General features: G+C 33.4%; 2 protein-coding genes across 2 annotated transcripts; one reads left to right on the top strand and one right to left on the bottom strand.

The window, feature by feature from the left end:
* Positions 1 to 4,394: 4,394 nt before the first annotated feature.
* On the top strand, positions 4,395 to 9,718 carry LOC107901716 (probable LRR receptor-like serine/threonine-protein kinase At1g53430). The gene is made up of 21 exons (XM_041095850.1): positions 4,395 to 4,533; positions 4,666 to 4,737; positions 4,816 to 4,887; positions 4,957 to 5,028; positions 5,109 to 5,180; positions 5,267 to 5,338; positions 5,418 to 5,498; positions 5,578 to 5,649; positions 5,821 to 5,880; positions 6,030 to 6,098; positions 6,372 to 6,434; positions 6,527 to 6,562; positions 6,674 to 6,726; positions 6,921 to 7,318; positions 7,405 to 7,597; positions 7,696 to 7,839; positions 7,935 to 8,059; positions 8,175 to 8,385; positions 8,484 to 8,721; positions 8,817 to 8,967; positions 9,079 to 9,718. Coding segments are annotated over exons 3-21 (2,520 nt in total). The 5' UTR covers positions 4,395 to 4,533; positions 4,666 to 4,737; positions 4,816 to 4,885; the 3' UTR covers positions 9,487 to 9,718.
* A 1,059-nt stretch (positions 9,719 to 10,777) lies between these two features.
* On the bottom strand, positions 10,778 to 23,270 carry LOC107900098 (probable LRR receptor-like serine/threonine-protein kinase At1g29720; the record flags this gene model as incomplete). The annotated part of the gene is made up of 6 exons (XM_041095600.1): positions 23,190 to 23,270; positions 17,863 to 18,073; positions 17,530 to 17,761; positions 16,829 to 16,976; positions 11,424 to 11,477; positions 10,778 to 10,942 (listed from the first exon to the last, which is right to left on the bottom strand). Coding segments are annotated over exons 2-6 (720 nt in total), but the record flags the coding sequence as incomplete, so codon positions are not given.
* Positions 23,271 to 24,855: the final 1,585 nt, after the last annotated feature.

Below are 24,855 nucleotides of genomic sequence, written 5' to 3'. Positions count from 1 at the left end.
TCGGTGTAACCTCTACTATGTTTTAATCTGATAAAGTAGGAAAAGTGCATGTCCTTTTTGTTAGCAACATCTTTACTGGGTTTGCTTTTCTAACTACTTGTATTATAATAATATTCTTATTTACTTTATTTAGATAAAGTTATTAGTGGAGTAATACGACTTTAAATTAAATGATTATCAATTCAAATTTAGTATAAAGTAATCAAATTAAATATTTTAAATTTAGTCCAGATTTTTCTGTCAATCGATCAAATTAATATATTTAAAAAGGATTAACACTTGATACATGAATATTATTCGTAAATAATTTTTTTTTTAAATTATGATGTGTTTGGTTGAGGAGGATTTATATAGTATGATTGGATGAAATATTGGGTTATGAATGTTTACGTGAAATATTGGGAATGGTAGTGAATGCTATAACTAAGGTTGCTGAAGAGTTGAGGTTGAATTGGGAGGGCGACGAGAGAGAATTCTCTAGTAAGAGCTGTAATACCTCCAACAAAGTGCTTTGTGATTGTAGCTTCAACAATCATACTCTTTGTCGAGTCACTAAAGTGTGAGAAATATCTTTCTTCCTCACTTGTTCACTTTTTTGGCTATGCTGTTGCTTTTTATTTTTATTTATTTTATTTTAAATCTACAAACCAAAAGAAAAGAAAAGGAGTTATTATTTGTTTTTAAGACTAATTAGATAATTTAGCTACTTCAGCCCCAAGATAGTTTTGTCTTAAACTGGCTTAATGCATCATTTAGGCATTAAAGTATACCACTTTTTCTATTTCGGTCCTTAAAGTTTTTTTTCCCAGATAAAGACCTAACCTTTTCTACCTTTCACAGTTTAGTCCTTTTGGTGTTAACAAAATTGATGAGACTTTTAACCACTCGTTCCCTGCCATGTGTCAAATGATGATTCGAAAATTTTATATTGTGTGTATTATATATTTATAATTTTTATTTTTATGATTTTTATAAATTTTTAATATTTTTCATGACACATGGTGGACAATGACCAGCTAAAAGTCTAATTCGATTCTTTTTTAATGTTAAAAAGATTAAACTAGTGAATGGTAGAAAAGGTTAGGGACCTATCTAGGAAAAAAAATTAAGGATTAAAGTGGAAAAAGCGATATATTAAACCTAACAAAATAGATTTTTAAAGAGAAATTTATAGTTTTTAAATAGGGTTTTAACTAAAGTTGATATGTTTTGTAAAATTTTAAAATTATTTTTTTAGAAAAATATATTCTATTTTTGCACGCTTGACTCATGTCATCTAACTTAAATAAAGATTTTATGATTAATACAAATTTTAGGTAAACTTCACTCCTATATTTTGGTTATACTTTAAAATTTTAATTTGTACCCAAATAATTGCCTTTAACCTATTATTTATCCTTAAATAAACTCTAATATAAATTTTAATTTTAATTTAAAATAAATGTTTGATTAGGCATGATAAAACATAAAGAATCATTAAAGAAAAATGAAAATAGTTTAAGGACCTTTGTAATATTTCAACCCTTATTTTAAAGCAAGTATTTAACCTTCCTTGTTTGTCTGTTTTCTCATCGGCAGTGATTTTTCTGGCGAGCATCTAAGGGGTGAAATTCCAGCCGCTATAGGAAATTTGACCTTCTTGACCTGGCTGTAAGTCCTTTTTTTTTTTAATTACAAATTACTATATAATATCATTAATCCTAAATTCCTCAATGACACTAGCAAAAAACAATTGATTTTACTTACATTGTCCAAATTAATTCCCATCTTCGCTATTTCAATCTCTTTTCTTTTCAAGCATTTAATAAATAATAATGAAAAATTATAATATTAAGTTAGCATTTGGTACGATGAAACTTAATTATTTTTTTAAAAAATTTAATCAGTTGAAAAATGATTCTAATGTTTGATATGTTTAATTTTATTTACTTTATTTGAATCTAACTTTTCATGGGAGTTACTTTTCCATGCATATGTCAATATGATTTCTATGATAAAAGAAGAGAGTTATTTCCTATGTAGATTAAGAAGTTACAAAAAAAATTAAGACAAAATTAACTCTATTTTATATTTTTTTTAATTACAAATTTGATTTAGCACTTGTATTTGTATGAAATACTTATTAATTTTTGATTAAGGGTGCAAAAAGTCGTCAAGTTTTTTCAAAAAAAGTAATTAAGCCCCTTCTATTTTTTTGCACTCATTTGGGTACTTGAACCTTCAAAATGCATCAAAAAGGCCCTCAAAGCTTTTCAAAAAGCAATTAAGCCCCTACGTTTTTTTTTGCACTCAATTGGGTACTTGAACTTTCAAAATGCATCAAAAAGACCCTAAAACTTTTTCAAAAAAAAATTTAAGCCCTTGCTTTTATTAAAAATTAGAAAAAATATTAAAAATTAAAACCAATAAAAGCTATAAATATTATTAAATTTTAATAAAAATTCCAATATTAAAAATCGTAAAAAAATATAAAAAATTGTAAACTTTTATAAGAATCGTAAAAAATCATAAAATATATAGAAATATAAAAAATTATAAAATTTTATAAAGTCGTAAGAAAATTATACCAAATGTAAAGAAATATAAAGTTCGTAAATTTTTTTTTAAAAAATTATCGTACCAAAAGAAGCATTTTATAATTTCTCTAACTTTTATTGATTTTTATTTTTTATCATTTTTCGCCACATGTCACACTGTGTTACGACACGTGATGATTTTAATTGAAAAAAAAACTAAGGGTTGTTAATTTCTTTTATGATTTTTATAAAATTTTACAATTTCTTTATGATTTTTATAAAAAAATCTAATTTTAAAAAAAAAATCTATTTTTTATATTTTATTAAAATTTAATAATTTTTCTAATTTTTTTTTATTTTTTATAATTTTCTTTCTAATTTTTAATAAGGGCAAGGCTTACTTGCTTTTTTGAAAAAATTTAAGGGTTTTTTTGATGCATTTTGAAAGTTCAAGTGCCCAATTGAGTGATAAAAAAAGCAGGGGCTTAATTGCTTTTTTTTTTGAAGAAGTTTGAGGCCTTTTTGATACATTTTGAAAATTCAATTGCTCAATTGAGTGCAAAAAAAAAAGAGGGGCTTAATTGTTTTTTTTTAAAGTTTGAGGGTTTTTTACCCCTTAAACTTTAAATTTTTTGTAGAATATGCAAAGGAAAATTTGAAGGGCCAACCCCCAAATGAAATATTTTCATTTTAGTCCTCTTATAAATAGAGAAACTATATATTAATTTTTATCTATGAAAATTTTATAATTAAATTTTGGCCCCAGTTAAAAATATTTGTGGGTTCGCCCCTAGGAATCTGAGTAGGATTGTTTTATTTAAGTTGTGTAGGACTTGTGAGTTAGAGTGTCTATGATTTTACATTCCTATAATTTAATTATTTGTAGTTTTGCTTAAAGTAATACTAGGAATCAACTTTTTTTTTTTTACATTCCTATGAATTAGCCTTTAGCTAAAATAAAGATTTCAAGTATTATTTTATATATTCATGATTTTATTTATACATTATTATATTTAGAAAATATATGCAAGACAAATTTTAAAAAATAAATTCTTTCAATTAAAATTATAAATTAAATTTTCTAAAAATTATCAATAAATTTTATTATTAAAATATTTAAACTAAATATTTATTAAGAATAAAACATATTATAAAAAGTAAATATATAAATATTATATTCTAATTAAAAAGAATAAATTTATAAATTATAATTACGAATAATGTAACTTTCTATAAAATATTTTGTGAACCATAATATAATTTTCTAGATTTTAATTAATACCCTTAAGTAATTTTTTTAGAAATCATATATATACAACTCACACACGTCTGGCACACGTGCACACAACACACGAGATGATCCTCGCAACTCAAACTCACAAATGTATGCATGCATGCTCATGCCGGGAAAATCATGAACATATTCTTTGGGATAAATAAGGAGAGAAGAGACCTGAAACATGTTGTGAGTGCAGAGGCATAGAATAGACTGTGAGCTTGCGTTTAATCTCAATCTTAATTTTTGTTTCACTTCTGCATTCTCAGCGACTTGAGGTCAAACAGGATCCATGGAAAAATTCCGGACTCGTTAAGAAATCTGATGAAACTTCAATACCTGTAACTTCCTTGCTGTCTATTGCTTATTTTGGTTCATAATGTCTTTTGATGCTTTTCATATATACATATGAACTCCTAAATTCACAATAATCCTTAATTTATGACAGTGATCTTTCTTCAAATGATCTTGATGGGCCTATACCTGACTTCTTTGGCCGAATGATGTCATTAAATGTTCTGTCAGTATTTCCAGAATTCTTTCACACTAGCATTTTATATAATTTTTCTTGTTTAGAATTTGACCATTTGTTTTGCATTATTCAAATTCAATCTATTTGAAACTCTTTCCTCTTTACTAATCTTCTCCTTTTTGTTTTTTGTGTTGTTGAAGTATTCTATCTGAAAACTGGCTAAAAGGTTCAATACCAGAAAATCTGGGCAACTCATCTATTACAACTCTGTGAGCAGCAAATTCCTGATTTTATGTTGTATACTTAACCATTAGCATGGGATATGTTGTTATACCATGAAAATTTATATATAAATATATATACACTTTTTATTGAATCATCATTTTGTTATTTGACTGTAGGGACTTGGCAGAGAACCAACTATCTGAAGAAATTCCTGAGAGTTTAGGAAACATTTCGAGCCTTGAGCACCTGTAATACTCTTGCCATCAATGACCTCCCATTTTTTTGCTTCTTGGTTTTTCCCACACTCATCATTCAGTATTTCACAGGCGTTTATCTGATAACCAGTTAACTGGGACGCTTCCTAAATCTCTTGGAAACTTACAGAATCTCTATGGAATGTAAGGCTTTCTTTTTTTCTTTATACTCTAAGGTTGAACCCAAACTGACTTATCTTGGTCGGCTTGCAGGGTGATGGCAAACAATAAACTTCAAGGAAAGCTGCCTCAAAGTTTTGAAAATCTTACAAGCTTAAGGCAGTTGTAAGGAAAACTTTTACTCTTCCATGTTGTTTATCTCTGTTTAAACTATATCTTCTGATTATTGCTTTGTCCATCTGCAGCAATGTTAGGGGCAATGAATTCATTGGTCCAGTCCCAGCATATATTGGAAACTGGAACCAGCTGCAGTTACTGTAAGCACCCTTTTTCCACTTATTACAGGTTTTAAAGTTCTGAACTTTGATCAGGATATTTGCTTACAACGTTTTGGTATTAACAGTGTACTTCAAGGTAACCGTTTTGAAGGCCCTCTTCCTAGTACAATCTCCTCCCTGGACAAGGTCACTGAGATGTAATGTTCTTATTCCTCAACTTCGAATTGAAATAATATCATTGGTTTTTTTTTCATATGTTTGATATCCTCCTGTTAGGCGCATTGCTGACTTGTATGGAAGAAAAGGAGAACTTTTCCTATTTCCAAATATTTCAAGAATGACACAACTTGAAACTTTGTGAGCTTGTGAATTGATTAGTCTTTCTTTGTCCAGGTAGTTCAATCTTCAAACTCACGCTTAGCCTTTCTTTCTGTAGGGTCCTGAGAAACTGTTCAATCAATGACTTAATCCCACCATATCTTGGTGAATTCCTTGCACTGAGCCATCTGTAAGTCATTTTCTCAAGTATAATAGAAATGTTTAGAAACAAGTGCGATACAGAAATGAGATTGAACCCTTAATTATTTTCACTTTTCAGCACATGAATTAGAATCATTCTTTGCAGTTTCAGCAATAATCAAGTATTCCATTTTCTGGTCTTTTTCTTTCTCTGATATAGGGACTTGAGCTACAACAAATTGACTGGTGAAGTCCCAGATATCGCAAACCTAACAAATTTGTAAGAGAAACTGCATTAGATGTGTGTTAGCACCTATTTAAATTAAAACGTTGTTTCTTTGATCTGAAAATTAGTTTTAATTATGTCAATGTTCTCTCCTAGAGACAATCATATTGTTTGTGATAACTATTGTTTTACCTTTTTATCAGATATCTTCGAGCAAATAAGTTAATAGGGCCAATTCCTACACTGTCTACAAATAAAACAGAAGCAAATCTGTAAGTTCTTATTTCATTTTTACTTTCACCAATGCAGGTAGTTTAGATAGATATAGTATAAAGAAAACCAAGTGTAATTCTTCCAGGTGCATGAATTGTTGGCTTAAGTAACTGAAAGCAATTTGAGAAATTATCATCTCTTGATATATTACAATGATCAGTATTTGTAAATTACATGAATTCTTTCTTTTGGAAAATAATTACTAGCAGTATTCAAATAGAACATAATTTGTTCTCGAGTTAAAGTTCATTGTGCTTTTAATTGTCGTGCAGGGATTTCTCAGAGAACAATTTCACCTATTCATCTATTGCAGATTACAGATCCAACAGGAATACGTAAGGCAAATGAGGAAAAGAAAGTTTACCATTTTGTTTATAACTTCTATATTAATTAATAGTTTTTTTTTCTTCCATGCCTAAATTTTCAGGAATTCATTTGCATGCTGCTCTTCATCAGCAGACTTGTAAGCTCTAGCTTCATTGCTTCTTTCTCCATTTTATTTTGAGCAAGCAATGGTATATATATACATAAATGCAAGTTCTAGTTCTAACCCCTTCTTTTTCCTACTTTAAAGGGATAGTGCATGGCAAAATAACAATTTCTCCTGTGGTGAGGATCAATTGGAAAGTAAGTAGCCTTTTTATTGCCATTTACTTTGCATCGTTACCTTGAACTTTAGAATGAAATTGGAAAAGTTCCAAACATCAGCACGCTACTGTCAATGCCTTAGCAAGCTTGTTTTATGTTTTGACATGATCAGCTTCTTAGTACTTGAAAAGCAAGGCTTTGCTAATGATCGATAACTGATGTTTGGCCTGCAGATGATCGGTTGTATATTAATTGTGGAGGTGACAAGGTAACAACAGCCCAAGGTACATTCGAAAGTGATGTAAATCCAGAAGGAGCATCAACATTCTATATCAGTGATGACAAGAAATGGGGGTACAGTAGCATGGGGATATATGACCCAGAGCAGATCTTTTCCATGAGTTACGCCAAATCAATTGAATCCCATGAGGATTGTGGATTTGAAAGTATTCAAAATAAGGAGATATCACTATACAAGTCAGCTCGTGTTTCTCCCATATCTTTGAAGTATTTCGGGTTCTGCATGAAAAATGGCTTGTACAAAGTAAAACTTGATTTTGCTGAAATCACATTTAAAGAGGAAGCGGATCATAAGAGTAGGGGGAATCGCCTTTTCGATGTCCTTATTCAGGTAAACTTAAACTTTTTCTTTTCTCCATTAAATCATCTATAAGAACTCAATGAACTTGTACTTATCATAACTAACTGGGACTGCAGGGTACAAAGGTCTTAGCTGATTTTAACATCAAAGATGTTGCTGGAGGTCTAAACAAGAATGTTTCTCGGACATTTCAAGCTGAAATCAAGGGGAACAACCTTGAAATTCACTTATATTGGGCTGGGAAAGGCTCAAAACGTGGTCCTTATGAACTCTACGGTCCTCTTGTTTCAGCTATTTCAGTAGAGCCTGGTACCACACCTCTTCATGCTAGCTTGTCAGCCTTTCTTTCTTCTTTTTTTTTCTTGCCATTAATTTTTAACAACTACCAACTTCATGTTTGAATGCAGTTCTCAAACCTGTAAAGCCTTCCAAAAAGCTCTCTCCTTTAACCATTGCTTGGATTTCAGGATCCATTGCTCTATTCCTGGTTCTGGTTTTTATTTGCCTCTGGAAAATGGGTTATCTTCGTGGCAAGGAATCAAAAATCGAAGGTAAAGACTAAATCAATAAGATTTAACTAAGAGTTTAGCTACTAGATCGTGTTACTGGCACGGCTCTTATTTGTTTCTTTGTATACTGTTAACAGCACAAAAAGAACTTATTTCACTGCCTGGTGGAGGACTTTTTACTTATAAGCAGCTAAAAGTTGCCACACAAAATTTCAACAACGAAAACAAGATAGGTGAAGGAGGGTTCGGGGCTGTCTTCAAGGTATGGTCTCTTTATTCCTTGCTGCTTGATGGTAATGACAAACTTTCAAGCTCTTACCTGTCACTGCTGTCGGCATGATTTCGATGACAAAGCTCTTATTTTGGCACAAATATAGGGAGTGCTTCCCAATGGGACAACCATAGCAGTAAAACAGCTTTCTGCAAAATCAAAGCAAGGGAGTCGTGAATTTGTCAATGAGGTTGGTGTTATATCAGCTCTGCAACACCCAAATTTAGTAAAACTACTAGGATGCTTTATAGATGAAAACCAACTGCTTCTAGTCTATGAGTATATGGAAAACAATTCCCTTGCACATGCATTATTTGGTAAGCCCGTATGATCCTATGTTTAACAATTATTCAAACATTCTACACTTTTGATGTGTATTATTTAACAGACTGATAACATGAATATCACCATTCAGGTCCTGAAGAACTGAGAGTGCAACTTAACTGGGCGATCCGATCTAAAATTTGTCGTGGAATAGCTAAAGGATTGGCATTTCTCCATGAAGAATCGAAACTAAAGATTATTCACAGGGATATCAAGACAACAAACATTCTTCTTGATAAGGATTTTACTGCAAAAATATCCGATTTTGGATTTGCCAAGCTTCATGAAGGCCATCAGACCCATGTCATTACCAAGATAGCTGGAACTACGTAATGATCGAAATCCATTTTTATCTAAACTTTCATGCTCTTCCAAGACTTAAATTTTATAAATCGATTGATCAAAAATTTTAATGTTCTTACAGTGGATACATGGCTCCTGAGTATGCCATGAGAGGTCATCTGACCAGTAAAGCAGATGTATACAGCTTTGGAGTAGTCTTGCTTGAAATTGTCAGTGGACAAAACAGTGCCAGTTATAGGCCAAATGATGAGAGTGTTTACCTTCTAGATTTGGTAAGTGTTGTATATAGATTATATATATGTATGTTTCTATCTTCTCTCACCTTGGCACCTTGGAGAATGACGATCATGTTTGTCCTGAAACTGAATGAAACGACCCTGCAGGCCTATGTTTTGCAAGAGAAGGAGGATCTTTTATCACTGGTTGATCCTATTCTAGGATCTGAGTATGCAGCAAAAGAAGCCAAAATGATTCTAGAATTAGCAATGCTTTGCACTAACCCATCTCCTACACTTAGGCCTAGAATGTCTGAGGTGGTAAAGATTTTGAAAGGAAAAAGTCGGCTTAATTATACTCCATCTCTTGCCCCCTATTCAGCTGATGGTTTTGCACGGGCCAAGGCAATAGCTAGCCGTTCATTTTCCAACTATTCACGGAGCATGTCCAGGGAAGAACCATCTAACCCTGCGAGTTACGAGTTCAGCATTAAGGAAGAAGAAGTGCATATCTCTGCTGATTACACCCCAGAGATCGCTGATGAGACTGGAAGATCCCCTCTTAATAATGTCTAAATTTCTACACAAGTAACTTTCCTAGGCCGTTTCAAGTCTGGTACACTTGAAACTGTTATATATAGGTTTTCCTTCTTTCTTCTGATGTAATATCTTAGTCACTACTGTTTTCATTGTAGCATTGCCTAAATAAACATGAAAAGAATAGTCTCTTAGGAGTGATAAACTTGATGGTTTCTTTCATTGTAGCATTGCCTAAATAAACATGCCTAAATAATCATTCCCAAGTTGATGAATTTCCTTCATCTATCATGCTGATAAGTTTCTTTTTCTTTTGGATAACTAAATAGTTTTTTATTTCATTATCAAAAGAAGCAGAATAATCTGTGACAAGCTAGGAGATGTAACAGAAATAATAGCTAACAGAAAAATTATGACCACCATACTGTAATGGTAGGTTTTTGGGTTTTCTGAAAAGAACACTTTCCATTTATGGTCAATGCATTTTTACCATTCAGTTCTGTTTCTTGTACTGACATCTATCAGAATAGTTGCTTATGAGAACATGTTGACTGAAGTTCGAACTTATTTGGTATAGATCGTGGGCAGATGTTGAAGATGATCCAATGGATGTAGAATCTGATGACTAAATGATGGATGGATTTTCACTTCTCTGGAAGATAACTTGATCGAACTCTGTTAAAGATTTAAACCTCATGCCATCACTGTTAGTACAAAACTCCGGTAAGGAAAAAACTCGAACACACGATCGGAACTATAAAAGAAAAAGAAGAAATAGGACAGGCTCCAAGGCGTGTATCAAGCCACTATCTTTAAGGTTATATTCGCCCCTACTTATCTTCAGTGTGCAAACGAGTTCCAAGCAAATTAACCTTGAGGATACAATGAAGCCAATGACTATTTGCGTTTTGCACTGACGAGAATAGTCCACTATGCACTGAGTAATGTATAACAAAAAATCAATTTCTACAAAAGATTTCTGCAGCAATACTTTATAGAATAATCTAATAATATTAGAAAATGAAGGAAGAGAAGAAATAATATTAGAATTTGTTGATATGATTTCCAAATGAAATCCCATTCCTATTTATAGGAATTTTCATGTCTCTTCATAGAGACATCTTTCAATAGGTATCTTTATGAATAAATAAATAATAATAATTATTCATTTAATTTTGTAACTATTCAAATAATATTTTTTGAATAGTTATAATTCTTTTTTAAAAAAAATCAAATGATATAACTTTTGACCAATGACCAAAAGTTTTATCTTTTGATTAATTACACCCATTCATTTATAGTTATTGGGATACTATAAATATTTGAAAATATTCCAACAATCACCATAAGAGCTTGGTTCGCTGATGATTTCATGAACATCAGTACGACCTTCGAGCATGCTCACCACTTCAGATATTGTAGGCCTGAGTGCTAGTGATGGATTAGTGCATAACAGAGCTACCTTTAGGATCCTCATTGCTTCTTCTTTGTCAAACTTTGTACCAACTTTGGATCCTGCTGGAGTTGAGACTCAAAACTAAGCAATTACAACAAAGTCTTATGCTTTAAGCAATAGTGACTTGCTGAACAAACAAGAAAATCGAGCTAGAAGAACAAGAAAAGATTGCTTAACTTAAACCAGAAACAAAGAGAAATTTTTTTGAATGATTCATCATCATCTCAGAAAAGGAACAAAACATTACATATAACAATATATTAACTTGTCAAAATGAATAAAGTGTCACCTAAACACACCTAACTCCACTAACAATGTCTTGAAACTTATAAAACATTGATTTCATACTTGGTTAAGATGATTTATCAAATCTATCAGCACCAAATTACAACAAATTCATTACAAACTTAGTTCAATTGTAACTAGGTAACAAAACATCATCAAAACAGCAAAATGACAGTTGCGTGTGCTTTTGCTGCTAACTGCATGGCTCGATCCCAAGGGCTACATGTAAGCCAACTTCTAACAGATCCACTAGCTCCAAAGGATTTCCTTTTTGTTGTAGCACAAGAGCCTGAGATAAAACTTACAAAAGGGAAAAAGATAAGAAAATGATGGAGAATGCAATTAACCCCCACCCCAAGTCTGAATGATCAAATGTTGGTGTTAGAGACGATATGTAAGCTGGTTCAGCTTTAGCTTGAACAGCAACTCTCGTGACTTGGAGAAGAAACAAAGTAGAAATTTGCTTTGATAAGAACAGAATTGAAAGGCAAAAGAAAAAATAGAGAGTATATGAATGAAAAACAAACTGATTTTTTTCATTAACAAAGTATTGGCAAGTTGCCATTACATATATCAAGCATAAGTTGAGCTTACAAGTCAAAAAGCTACCTAAACACTTACCTAACACCACTTAATACATTGAAAATAGTTATACTAGCTTGCACAAGTTGATTTGCTAAATTTTCAGTCAATTAACATCTAAAATTACATCAAAAGATTACCAACTAAGTCCTAAAAGAACTAAGTTACAAACTATAAACTTAAAGCAAAAAAAAAGTTGAATTTGGACAGCATTCATAAGCTCCAGCTGCTGCCTACTTGTCACGAGTTGCATGTCCTGTTTCTTAGCTTCATTTGAGTTGCATGGCCACGATTGCTGGTGCTTGTGTTGCATGGGAACGAACTTCAACACTCCTCCTTAGTTTCCATGCTTGTAACACTTAGTTGTTTCCTTAATTTTATAAATCTTGACACATTAAGAGCCTTTGTGAAAATATCTGCAATTTGCTCTTCTGAATTGTAATGAACCAGCTCTACCTCATGAGCTTGCTCCATTTCCCTTATCACATGTAGCTTGATGCTGAAATGCTTCGTTCTACCATGAAAAACAATATTCTTTGTAATTGCAACAGCAGACTTGTTATCACAATAAATCTCTGTTGCTCTTTCTTGATGTTGGTTCAAATCAACTAGGATTTTCCTAAGCCATATAGCTTGATTTACAACTCCAGCAGCAGCAACATATTCAGCTTCTACTGTTGACTGTGCCACAAGATTTTTCTTCCTCGAGCTCCAACAAAACATACCTGAACCAAGAGTAAAAGTATCTCCAGAAGTGCTCTTCATATCATCACTCAAACCAGCCCAGTCACTGTCAGTATAGCCTATCAACTTCAGACTTTCAGCTTTGTTGAACAACACACCATAGCCAAGAGTGCCTTTGATGTACCTTAGCACTCTCTTTGCTGCTTGAAAGTGCTGGTCATTACAGCAGTTCATAAACCTTGATAACACACTAACAACAAACATGATATCAGGCCTGGTTGCTGTCAAATACAGCAAGCTACCAACAAGACTTTTGTACATTGATTCACAAACAGGCTCACAATTTCCTTGGCTTGATAGTTTCATACCAACAACTATAGGTGTGCTACTTGACTTACATTTCTGTATAGAGAACTTGTTTAAGATCTTCATAGCAAAGGTTTTTTTACTAAGAAAAATTCCATTTTTGGTTTGCATCACCTCCATTCCAAGGAAGTAGTTCATTCTGCCTAAGTCAGACATTTCAAACATGTCCTTCATTTTGGTTTTGAAATCAGCCAACATAATTTTGTCTCCTCTTGTCACCAAGAGATCATCTACATAAAAGGGACAAAATGAGCTGTGTTTCAACTTCATTCTTCTTGACATATAGTGTTGGCTCACTAACACTTCTCTTAAATCCTAAACTAACCAAATAGCTGTTAATTCGAGCATACTAGGCTCTAAGAGCTTGCTTTAAGCCATATAAGACCTTTTTAAGTCTGTACACCATATGTTCCTTGCCAGATACAACAAAACCTTGAAGCTGGTTTATGTAAATTTCTTCTTCCAGAAAGCCATTAAGAAATGCAGACTTTACATCTAACTGATGAATGGTCCACTGTTTTTGTGCAGCCAAAGCAACTAATAACCTGACTGTACCAAGTCTGGCTACTGGTGCAAAAGTCTCCACGTAGTCTAGGCTATATCTTTGGTTAAAGCCCTTGATAACTAGTCTAGCTTTCAACTTGTTTAAACTGCCATCAACATTATGTTTGGCTCGATAGACCCATTTTACACCAATGGTTTTTCTGTTAGCAGGCCTTTTAACCAGCTCCTATGTTTGATTCTTCTGAATCATGTTGATTTCTTCAACCATGGCTTGCTTCTATCCTTCATCAGCCCCAGCTTCTTCAAAATTGCTTGGTTCCACTATGGCAACATATGCTCTCTCATAAATTTCATCCAAGAGTCTTGTGCCCCTGACTGGCATATCATCAATGTCCATTTCAGGACCAATCTAATCAGGTTCAGCCTGATCAGCCATAAGTTTTTCAGAAATAGCCTCTGGCTCATTTCTTTCCCAATTCCAGCATCCTTTTTCATCAAAGACCACATATCTGCTCACTTGGATCTTAATTGTTGAAGGATCCAAGATCCTATATCCTTTCTTGATTGAGCTGTAGCCTACCAGAATACCAGGTTGGGCCCTTTTGACAACTTATCTCTCTTTACAGCAGGTGTATGAGCATAATATAGGCAAGCAAAGACTTTCATATGAGCCAATGAAGGTTTAAATCCGAACCAAGCCTCAAATGGAGTCTTATGGTCGAGTGCCTTGGTTGGTAGCCTGTTCTGAATGTAAACAACAGTGTTAACTACTTCAGCCCACATGGTCTTGGCCAAATTCTTCTCAAATAGAAGGCACCTAGCCATATCCATTAAACGTCTAATTTTTATTTCACTTACCCTATTCTGCTGAGGTGTATAGAAATTAGTCAGTTGATGTTAAATTCCTGCATCATCACAGTGAGCTTGAAACTAAGCGAGGTGTACTCAGTCCCATTGTCTGACCTTATGGTCCTTAGCTTACAGCCTGTTCCAGTCTCAATAGTTGCTTTAAACTTTAAAAACACTTAAGCTACCTCAGATTTATATTTCAAGAAGAAAATCCAGCAATATCTGGTACATCATTAATGAAAATAATGAAGTACCTGTTCCCATTGAGTGATTCAATCTTCATAGGACCACACACATCAGTGTGGACAAGCTGCAATCTCTCTAACGCTCTCCAAGCTTTGTTGGTAGGAAATGGAAATCTGGCCTGTTTTCCAAGTTGACAAACCTCACAAACTTCATCCTTCTTCACTATGTTCGTGAAGTTTTCAACCAAATCTTCACTGACCAACTGAGCCATCAATTTGAAGTTAGCATGCCCAAGCCTTTGGAGCCGAAGCTTGGAGTCTTCAGTAGAGGTAATGCAGACTGAGTATTGTGAGTCACTTGGCCAGTTGAATTCGAAGCAATTATCAGTCATAATGACTGTCATGAAGCTTGATCCATTTGGATTAGTAATATGACACTCATTACCCTTGAACACCACTTAGTAGCCTTTTTCAAGCAATTGAGGAATGCTTAGAAGGCTCCTGTTAATTTCAGGCACTAATAGCGCATTTGGGATAACTTTCCCACCTGTGGGAGTACATATTAACATATCCCCTTTTCCTTTAGTCTTTATAAACTGAACATTGTCAACTTTTACTTTGGTTTTGCAGCTTTTGTCCAAAGTTTTGAAAATGGTTGCATCTGGTGACATGTAGTTAGTGCAACCACTGTCCAATAGCCAACTTTTTGAGCCCTTCTTCTGACCAGCTGAGCATGGCACAACAAACACTTACTCCTCTTGATCACTACTTTCCTCAGCCACTCGAGCTTCAATTTTTTGTTGTTGTGCTTGATTCTACCTAGGTCTACCCTTTTTTTTACAAACCCTTTCAACATACCCTATTTTCTTGTAATGTTGACATTTTGCATCTGGTCTAAACCAGCATTTCTCTTTTGGATGACCAGGCCTCTTACAGTGCCTACAGGTTTGGTCCCCTCTTCTTGCAGCATCCGACATAGGCCTATTTTTCCAAGACTTTTTGCCTTTGTAGGTAGTGGTGCTCGAGGCAGCTTTCTCCTCGGCTTGAAAAACACCTTTTTGGTGCTCCTCCATCCTGCTAGGTCTCATTTTCTCTTGAGCATAAAGGGCATTGATTAGCTCAGTTAGAGAGATGCTTGCTAGGTCTCTTGAATCCTCAAGAGATGAGATTTTTACCTCATATCTTTTAGGCAATGTTGAGAGCACCTTCTCCATGATTCTTGCTTCACTGAACTGTTCTCCTAGCAATCTTATGCTGTTCACCACAGCCATGATCATATCAGAATACTTCTTCATTGTTTCTTCTTCCTTCATCTTCAAATTTTCGAAATCTCTTCTTTGATTCAACAACTGCTGCTACCTTGTCCTCTCTGTGCCTTGGAACTCCTCTTTGAGCTTGTCCAAGCTTGCTTTGGTGTCTCATAAGCCATGATTCTGGTAAAAATGACATCTAAGACACAGTTCTAAATGCAAGACATGGCTTTATGCCTCTTGGTCCTCTCATCAGCATGTTGTCTGATCTGAGCCATTGTGGGATTGGCCTTAAGTGGTGCTAGCTCAGCATCAGTGTTCACAACTTCCCACAGATCAAAGGCCTGCAGGTAAGTCCTCATCTTAACCACCCATATATGAAAGCTTTCTCCATTGAAGACTGGTGGAGCTGCTGGAGAAAATCCTGAAGAAGCCATTCGAAGTATGGTTCAAGTGCAACAGGTCCACAAGACAAAGGCTCTAGATACCAATTGTTGGTGTTAGAGACAGTATGCAAGCTGGTTCAGGTTTAGCTTGAACAACAAGTCTCGTGACATGGAGAAGAAACAAAGCAGAAATTCGCTTTGATGAGAACAAAATTAAAAGGCAAAAGAAAAAATAGAGAGTATATGAATGAAAAACAAACTGATTTTTTTCATTAACAAAGTACTGGCAAGTTGCCATTACATATATCAAGCATAAGTTGAGCTTACAAGTCAAAAAGCTACCTAAACACTTACCTAACACCACTTAATACATTGAAAATAGCTATACTAGCTTGCACAAGTTGTTTTGCTGAATATTCAGTTAATCAACATCTAAAATTACATCAAAATATTTACCAACTAAGTCCTAAAAGAACTAAGTTACAAACTATAAACTTAAAGCAAAAAAAAAAGTTGAATTTGGACAGCATTCATAAGCTTCAGCTGCTGCCTACTTGTCACGAGTTGCACGTGCTGTTTCTTAGCTTCATTTGAGCTACATGGCCACGATTGTTGCTGCTTGTGTTGCATGGGAACTAACTTCAACATCAAATACAAACTTTCCCTCCAATGTCATGTGAGTTTTTCTGTCTATACAAAGGACACCATCATTTCATGTCAATGATGTAAAATGATGTCTTCTTTGAATTTAGAATGCAAGCAATTTGAATATTCAAATAATATATTATGCTCAACTTGAGACACAACGAAGAAATTAGTGGAGATTGTTCATACCCAGTCTAGAAGGCATATGAAATTTTCATTTGCTTGGTATTTCATGTTGTTCTTCCTAGCAAAAATCTCCAATGCTACTACTCCAAAACTGTAAACATCTGCCTTATAGGTCAAATAGCCCCATAATGCATATTCTGGTGCATGTATCCTCTGCAGACATAAGATGTTCATTCTGTGAACTATAATATTATTCAGATTGTACGGTTGCATGAGTTAATTTTACTGGTAGCTTTTTACACGTTTATGCTACGACTAAAACTATCGTTATTCATGATACCTTTTTATAACAAACAAGTGCATAGGCACAAAGCTGGAAACATTGAAAAGGTATTCCTTTCAAAGAGATCATTATTTATATGGAAAAAAATTGGTGGAACAGTGCATGTATTCGAGGCAGTAGTTACTACTACTAAGTGCTAGAGTTTTTTCAACTCAATTTTTGATGTATTACTTTTCTACATACAGAATCTAGGTACTACAATATTCTTGTGCATGTGGCAATTCTACTTTCAGGGATGACATTAAAACCAATTTTGATTCACTATACCCATGCCATGTATCATTAAAAAAATACATTAAAAAGGGAAGGACAAAATGAGCATCTTGATATCTGAATGAATTGAAAATTTAGTTAGATGCTCATATTGTTAATGGCTGGAAATTATCTTGCAATTATTTAATGGAAAAAGAAGGAAGCTCACATAGTTCCAGCAACTCTGGTGCTAATGTGGGTTTTTTCCTCTTCATCAAGACTGGTTAGACCAAAGTCGGAGATATTAGGACTAAGGTCCTTTTCAAGTAATACATTAGTGGCTTTGATGTCCCTGTGAACAATTCTAAGAGGAAAATCATCATGCAAGAAGGCCAAACCTTTTGCGATGCCAATACAAATTCTAAGCCTCATTGGCCAGTCCAACATCAGTTGGACTTCCTCTGTACTTGTCATCGACATAAGTTACAAAACAAGTAATTGATTCATTTCTTTTTTTTTTAATATGGATGAGTCAAGCGGTAAAAGTCATTTTCAAGCTTACCAAACAAAGTAAGTGCAAGATTATTGTTTTCCATGTATTCATATACCAGTAATAACTGATCTCCTTCAGCACAACATCCATATAGTCTAACAACATTTGAGCGTTCTAGGCTTGAAATCATGCGTATTTCATTCACAAATTCACTGTTTCCTTGCTTTGATCTTGAAGAAAGCTACTTAACTGCAATTATCATACCATCTAGTAGTATGCCCTGCATTGAAGCAAAAGTGACTTTTTCACATTTTTAAATTGTATCTCTCATGTAAGTTTTATGTTTTATATGTATTTGTTGAAATATGTGAAACTCATATATTTTAGGGATATATTTTAAAGTTATTTAGGTAGATAAATCTTAGAATAAATCATTTGAGATATTCTAAGATTATTTTATTTTATCTTTTCCTTATATTTTAGTAGTTTATTAGAATAAGGGAATTATTTTTCCAATTAGGTTATGACTCTTTTCTCTATTTAAATTCAGTTCTTTAGTTAATAACAATTTTATTAAATGCTCTATTGAAAACTTTCATGGCATCTGAGCTAGGTTAAATCTTTAGTAACATCATGGTTAAAACAACCTTCACTAGAGATAAGAGATCTAGCAATCAAACAGAGGTAGAAAGTTCTACTGTTGAAACAACTACAGAGAGCACAATGACTCAAGGGACAGAGGAGCTCACCTCTCTTTTCAACTAACATCTGACAAGCTGAATGGCAAGAATTATTTGGAATGGTCGCAATCCGTAAAGTTAACAATTGATAGGCGCGACAAGCTAGGTCATTTAACTGGAGAAGTCAAGCAACCACAGGTGGACGATCCAACGATGAGCAAGTGGAGGTCAAAAAATTCTATGATAATTGCGTGGCTTATTAATTCAATAGAAGCATCCATAGGTAAACCTTTTCTTTTTCTCCTAACTGTTAAAGATGTTTGGGACACTGTGAAAGACACCTATTCAGATTTAGAAAATGCTTCATAGATCTTTGAGTTAAAAATAAAACTCTCAAAAGCTAGACAAGGGGAAAAGGAAGTTACTTTTTATTATAATGAGATGATGTCTCTTTGGCAAGAACTGGATCAGTGTTATAATGATGAATGGGAGTGTCCCGAAGATGGTGTAAAAGCTATGAAAAAAGAAGAGAATGAATGAACTTATTTATTTTTGGTTGGTTTAAATAAAGAATTTGATGAAGTGAGATCTTGGATCTTAGGAAAAAAACCGCTTCTAAGGCTCCATGAGATTTTTTTTGAGGTTAGAAGAGAGGAGACAAGGAGAAAAGTAATGTTAAGGCCAGGACTTGAAGCTAATGATGATAATTCTACACTTGTAACTGTTAAAAATAATGATGATAGTGAAAAAAGGAAAAAACCTTAGTGCGATCACTGCAAAAAATATTGGCACACTCAGGAAACGTGTTGAAAGCTCCATGGAAAACTGACTAATGGAAAAAAATAAGAGTGGTAATGGTCATGGCTCACAATCAGGGGATAGCAGAGCTTTCCAAACAACTAATGAAAATTATGAGGGCCAAAGTTCTCTAGAAGAGTCTCCATTCACTAAGGAACAATTAAAGCATCTACATAAGTTTTTTCAATCACAATAGTTTCAAATGAATTCTACTATTCCTAACTCATCCAATAATCCTTCTTCTCTTTTGCCCAATCAGGTACTGATATTTCTATTTTTCTCAGTCTCAGGCCTTGTAAAACAAACATGCGGATCGTTGATTCTGGAGCTAATGATCATATGACTAGTAGTCATTTTCTTTTCTCAACTTACACACCTTGTGTAGGAAACAAAAAGATCAAAGTAGTAGATGGGTAATTCTCGGCAATAGCCGGGAAAGATATTATTAAAATTTCGCTTTCCTTGGTTTTACATGATGTTTTACATGTGCCAAATCTAGCTTGTAATCTCATATCGGTCAGTAAATTATCCCAGTCCTCGAATTGTCATGTTATATTTGACTCCACTATGTGTAAATTTCAAGACATGGTCTCGGGAAGGATGATTGTCAATGCTAAAGAATCTGGTGGATTCCACTTTCTTGATGACAACCATTTGAGTCAACCAACAACTACTTTATGTTTAAATTTTGTTTCTAGTTTTGATAAGCTTATGATTTGACATTATAGGCTTGGACATCCTAATTTCAACTATTTAAGATATTTGTTATGAAATTTATTTAAAAATAAAAGTCCTTCTTCATATCACTATGAATTTTTTGAATTAGCTAAACATCATCGGTCATTCTTTCCGCCTCAAAAATATAAAGCTTTCAAACATTTTTCGTTAACTCGCAGTGATGTTTGAGGACCTTCGATAGTCTCACCTTTTTTAGGAAAACGTTGGTTTTTCACATTTATTGATGATTATACTCTCATTTTTTGGGTGTTTTTATTAGAAGATAAGTCTGAAGTTAAAAATGTGTTTCAGTCTTTTTATGCTATAGTGAAAACACAATTTGGTGTGAGAATAGAAGTGTTTTGGAGTGACAATGGTGGGGAATTTTTTAGTGACCAAATTAGGTGTTTTCTTAACCAAACATGAAATAGTCCACAAAAGCTCTTGTACAAATACACCACAACAAAATGAGATTGCAAAAAGAAAAAACATACATCTTTTGGAAGTAACTAGAGCCTTGATGACCACGTTATCTTTGGGGCGAAGCCTTGTTAACAGCCACATATCTTATTAATAGAATGCCCAGTAAAACTCTAAACTATAGAACTCATTTACGTCTCTTTAAAGATAACTTTCCTAACTTTAAATTGATAACAGATTTATCCCTCCCAGTTTTTGGGTGTAGTGTTTTTGTTCATCTTCACAACCAAGGTAAACTAGATCCTAGAGCAAAAAAATGCATCTTTGTTGGCTATACTTTTAATAAAAAGGGTTACAAGTATTATGATCTAGTTTATAGGAAGATTATTGTTACCATGAATGTCACATTTGTTAAAACACAATCTTTCTTTGATTCTAAAATTCAGGGAGGGAATTATAGTAAGGAATATTATATAATTGATCAAGAAAAGACTAGGAATATACAACATAGGGATTCTAATAATGGGGAAGATGAATTTATGATTAACATAGAAATTAATGATGTTAATGTTGTTAATAAAAAGGAGTATGAAGGTGTAGAGTCTGATCATGAGAATAAAGAACAAACAAATGAGTTAATTGTTTGCTCAAGAAGAAGCTGAAATCAAGAAAGTGGAATCCACCATACTCATCACTAAGAATCCGACCCGCAAGATCTTGTCAAAAGTCCAGGTAAAGCTCATATTCCAACCAACTAATTTTCTAATTTAGCTATTCCAATTGCTAAAATAAAATGTGTTAGAAAAGTTGTCAAATATCCCATGTCTAATTTTGATTCCTATAAATCCTTGTCTTTGACATTCTCAGCCTTTGTTTCGTGTCTCAATACTATGAAAATACCCAAAACTATGAAAGATGCTTTACGGGTTCATGAGTGGAAGGAGGCTATTTTAGAGGAGATTAGCTCTCTTAAAAAAATAGGTACATGGGAAATAATAGAATTACCTGTAAGGAAAAAATAGTGGGCTGTAAATGGGTGTTCACAACCAATTCAAATCGGATGGATCTTTAGATAGATACATAGCCTGACTGGTGGCTAATGGGTACACTGAAACATACGGGATAGATTATCTTGAATCATTTACTCTAGTAGCCAACTTAAACTCTGTTAGAGTTCTTTTATCAATTGTTGTTAATCTTACAACAACTAGATGTGAAGCATACCTTCCTAAATGAGAAACTTGAAGAAGAAGTTTACATAGATCCTTCTCCAGGTTTTGAAGAAAATTTTGGAACCTGAGTATGTAAGCTCAGGAAATCTTTGTATGGTCTAAAGCAGTCTTCTCGAGCTTGGTTTGAACGGTTCACTCAAGTTGTTAAAAAACAAGGTTACTCACAAGGGCAAGCTAATCACACAATGTTCTATCGACACTTACAAATAGGTAAAATAGTAGTTTTTATAGTTTATGTCGATGATATCATTCTTATAGGAAATGATGTGGAAGAAATAAGGTGTCTCAATGAGCATCTAGCATTGGAGATTGAGATCAAAAAATCAGGTCCTTTGAAATACTTTCTTGGAATGGAAGTTTCTCAATCAAAGAAGGGTCCTGTGGTCTCTTAGAAAAAATATGTGATTGATCTTTTAAAATAGGCTGGGATAAGTGGTTGCTTCCCAATTAACACACCAATTAATCCAAATGTAAAATTCAAAAATAAAGAAGGTTGATTAGTTGATAAAGGGCAATACCAAAGATTAGTTGGTAAGTTAATTTACATATCACATACAAGGCCAAACATAGCTTTTGCAGTGAGCTTAGTGTTTCAATTTATGCACTCCGCAATGGAGGAACATGAAGAAGCAATGTTTCAGATTTTGAGATACTTGAAGAGTTCATCTGGAAAGGGCTTATTCTTCAAGAAATTCAAACAAAGAGAAAGTGAAGTTTATACAGATGCAGACTGGGTAGACTCAATAGTAGATAGAAGATCTACATCAAGATACTGTACATTTGTTTGGGGAAACTTGTGACTTGGCGAAGCAAAAAACAAAGTGTTGTAGCGAGAAGTAGTGTAGAGGTTGAGTTTAGATCAATGGCTCAAGGAATTTGTGAAAAGATGTGGTTAAAAAAAATTATAGAAGAGCTGAGGAAACCAATAACTTCACCAAGGAATTTGTACTATGATAGCAAAGCTGCCATTAGTTTTGCTCACAACCCAGTCCAGCATGACAAAACTAAACATGTTGAGGTTGATAAACACTTTATCAAGGAGAAGATTGAAGAAGGCCAAGTGTGCCTGCCGTTTGTTCCTTCAAAATAACAGATTGCTGACATACTCACCAAAGGGATCTCTAAGACAAACTTTGATTTTCTTGTAAGCAAGTTGAGCATGATTGATATATTTGCACCAACTTGAGGGAGGGTGTTGAAATATGTGAAACCCATATATTTTGGGGATATATTTTAAAGTTATTTAGGTAGATAAATCTTATTTAGGTAGATAAATCTTAGAATAAATCATTTGAAATATTCTAAGATTATTTTATTTTATCTTTTAGTAGTTTAGTAGAATAAGAGAATTATTTTCCCAATTAGGTTAGGACTCTTTTCTCTATTTAAATTCAGTTATTTAGTTAATAAATTCAGTTATTTAGTTAATAAAAGACAGAAAAATTTTATTAAATGCTCTCTTGAAAACTTTCAGTATTTTTCTAGGATAACCAATAAAGGAGGGGGAGAAGTGTTGAAAAATAATGATGATAGTAGAGTTGTATGTCACCTTGTAGACAAATCTAAAATCACCTTTCTCAATTTTATTTTCTGAATCAAAGTTGTTTGTGGTCGCTTTGATTTGTCTTAAGGTAAATACTCCGATTTTCAGATCTAATCCTCTAAGTCTTGTTCAAGGTACAAGTTCAATATTCTAAAATGAGCTATATCTAATAGAGACATGACATTGATTTTCGACTTAGTTTTTTAGTGTGGTATTAGTGAATGGTCAATCTTATCTTCAAGTTTCATTTTTAATTTAACAATGTTATTTGACATGAGTGATTATCTTAATTTCTATGATAGCTGAGCATATTTTTTTATCATATCTATGAAAAGTAACTTTAAATCCTTGTACAGTTCCATAGTACATGGAAATATTTAAAAGATTTCAAAGGTTCATCTCTTCTGTAACTTCTCAGCTACAGCTGTATGCTTCATTTTCATTTGTATATTTTCATAAAAAAACTAAAAAAGTGTAATCATGCTGCTATAAAATTTTTTCCAAACTTAAACTTGATGAAGTCGATATACATTCCCTTCTTCCCTTGATATTCTCTCCCACAACCAACCTTTCCACCAAAGAGCACCCAAAATCATAAAAATTAGGATCAAAAGCAAAACTACAGATCCAACCACAATTAATATCTTCTTTAGTCTATCATTTAGAGGTTTAAACTCTATACAAAATCAACAAACCAGTCACACTCAAGTTGTTTTTTATATATATATATATAACAGTTCATAAAATTAAAACAACTCCACACTTCAAATTCATACAATAAGTTATCACATTGAGAGACAAACACACTATATTCAGGTCTAGAAGAAATATTTGAAAGATTCAATTTTATGAAATGACTAGCTTCTCGTTCTTAGTCAAAGACATTGGCATGCATCTTCTTTACACCCATCACAAATTGAAAATATCAAGCTCAGATAAATATGTTAGCATGAGAAGAAAACATAGGCTTCTATTAGGAGTGTGTAACTTACTAAATTTCATAGAGATGGCTGATATCAAAGGGCCATAAGTTCCCCTCTTTGGTGTAACTGTTGTTCCCTTCCCAGCCCAATGAAAGTGAATCTCCAAGGTCTTTTTCCTTATAGTAACAACCTTAAATTCACGAATGCATTCCTTATCAACCCCTTTGATTGTGTTTCTAATGTTAAAATCCTTCAACATGCATGTCCCTGATGGTCACAAAACTAACTATAAATACGACAAAGGCAAACGCACCTATCGAACAATAATATAGCTACGGTGAGTAAAGATATCGTATCCACGAGGACTAAAAGTATTAGTAATTATCGTTTTCTCATTATTAAGCCGAAAATTTGGAGTGATGAGTTTTAATATAAAATTACTAAACTAATTTAACTAAGAACGCAACAAAGAATGAATCAAGGATATAATCAAATATTAACCAATGAGAGAAATAATACCCAGGAAAGAATCCACCTAGACTTCACCTATTATTATGAATCTAAATTAAACAATTTATTCACTTGGTGTCTTGATCCATAGAAATCCCTAAATTATGTTACTATCTCTTTCGAGAGTAAGAACAACTGACTCTAGGTTGATTAATTGAAATCTCTTTCTAATTAAAACCCCTATCATCGCATTAACTCGATCTATGGATTCCTCTATTAGATTTGACTCTAATCCGATA

This window comes from Gossypium hirsutum, chromosome D06 (assembly GCF_007990345.1).
Source record: "Gossypium hirsutum isolate 1008001.06 chromosome D06, Gossypium_hirsutum_v2.1, whole genome shotgun sequence".
Classification (NCBI taxonomy): domain Eukaryota; kingdom Viridiplantae; phylum Streptophyta; class Magnoliopsida; order Malvales; family Malvaceae; genus Gossypium; species Gossypium hirsutum.
The sequence above is the reverse complement of the archived record's forward strand: the minus strand, read 5'-3'. Positions and strand labels throughout refer to the sequence as shown.

Bases quoted from the DNA above. Each gene is read 5' to 3' on its own strand.
- LOC107901716 (XM_041095850.1), top strand. The intron at 5,339-5,417 runs GTAATGTTCTTA...TCCTCCTGTTAG, and splicing joins CTGGACAAGGTCACTGAGAT to GCGCATTGCTGACTTGTATG. The intron at 5,499-5,577 runs GTGAGCTTGTGA...TTCTTTCTGTAG, and splicing joins ATGACACAACTTGAAACTTT to GGTCCTGAGAAACTGTTCAA.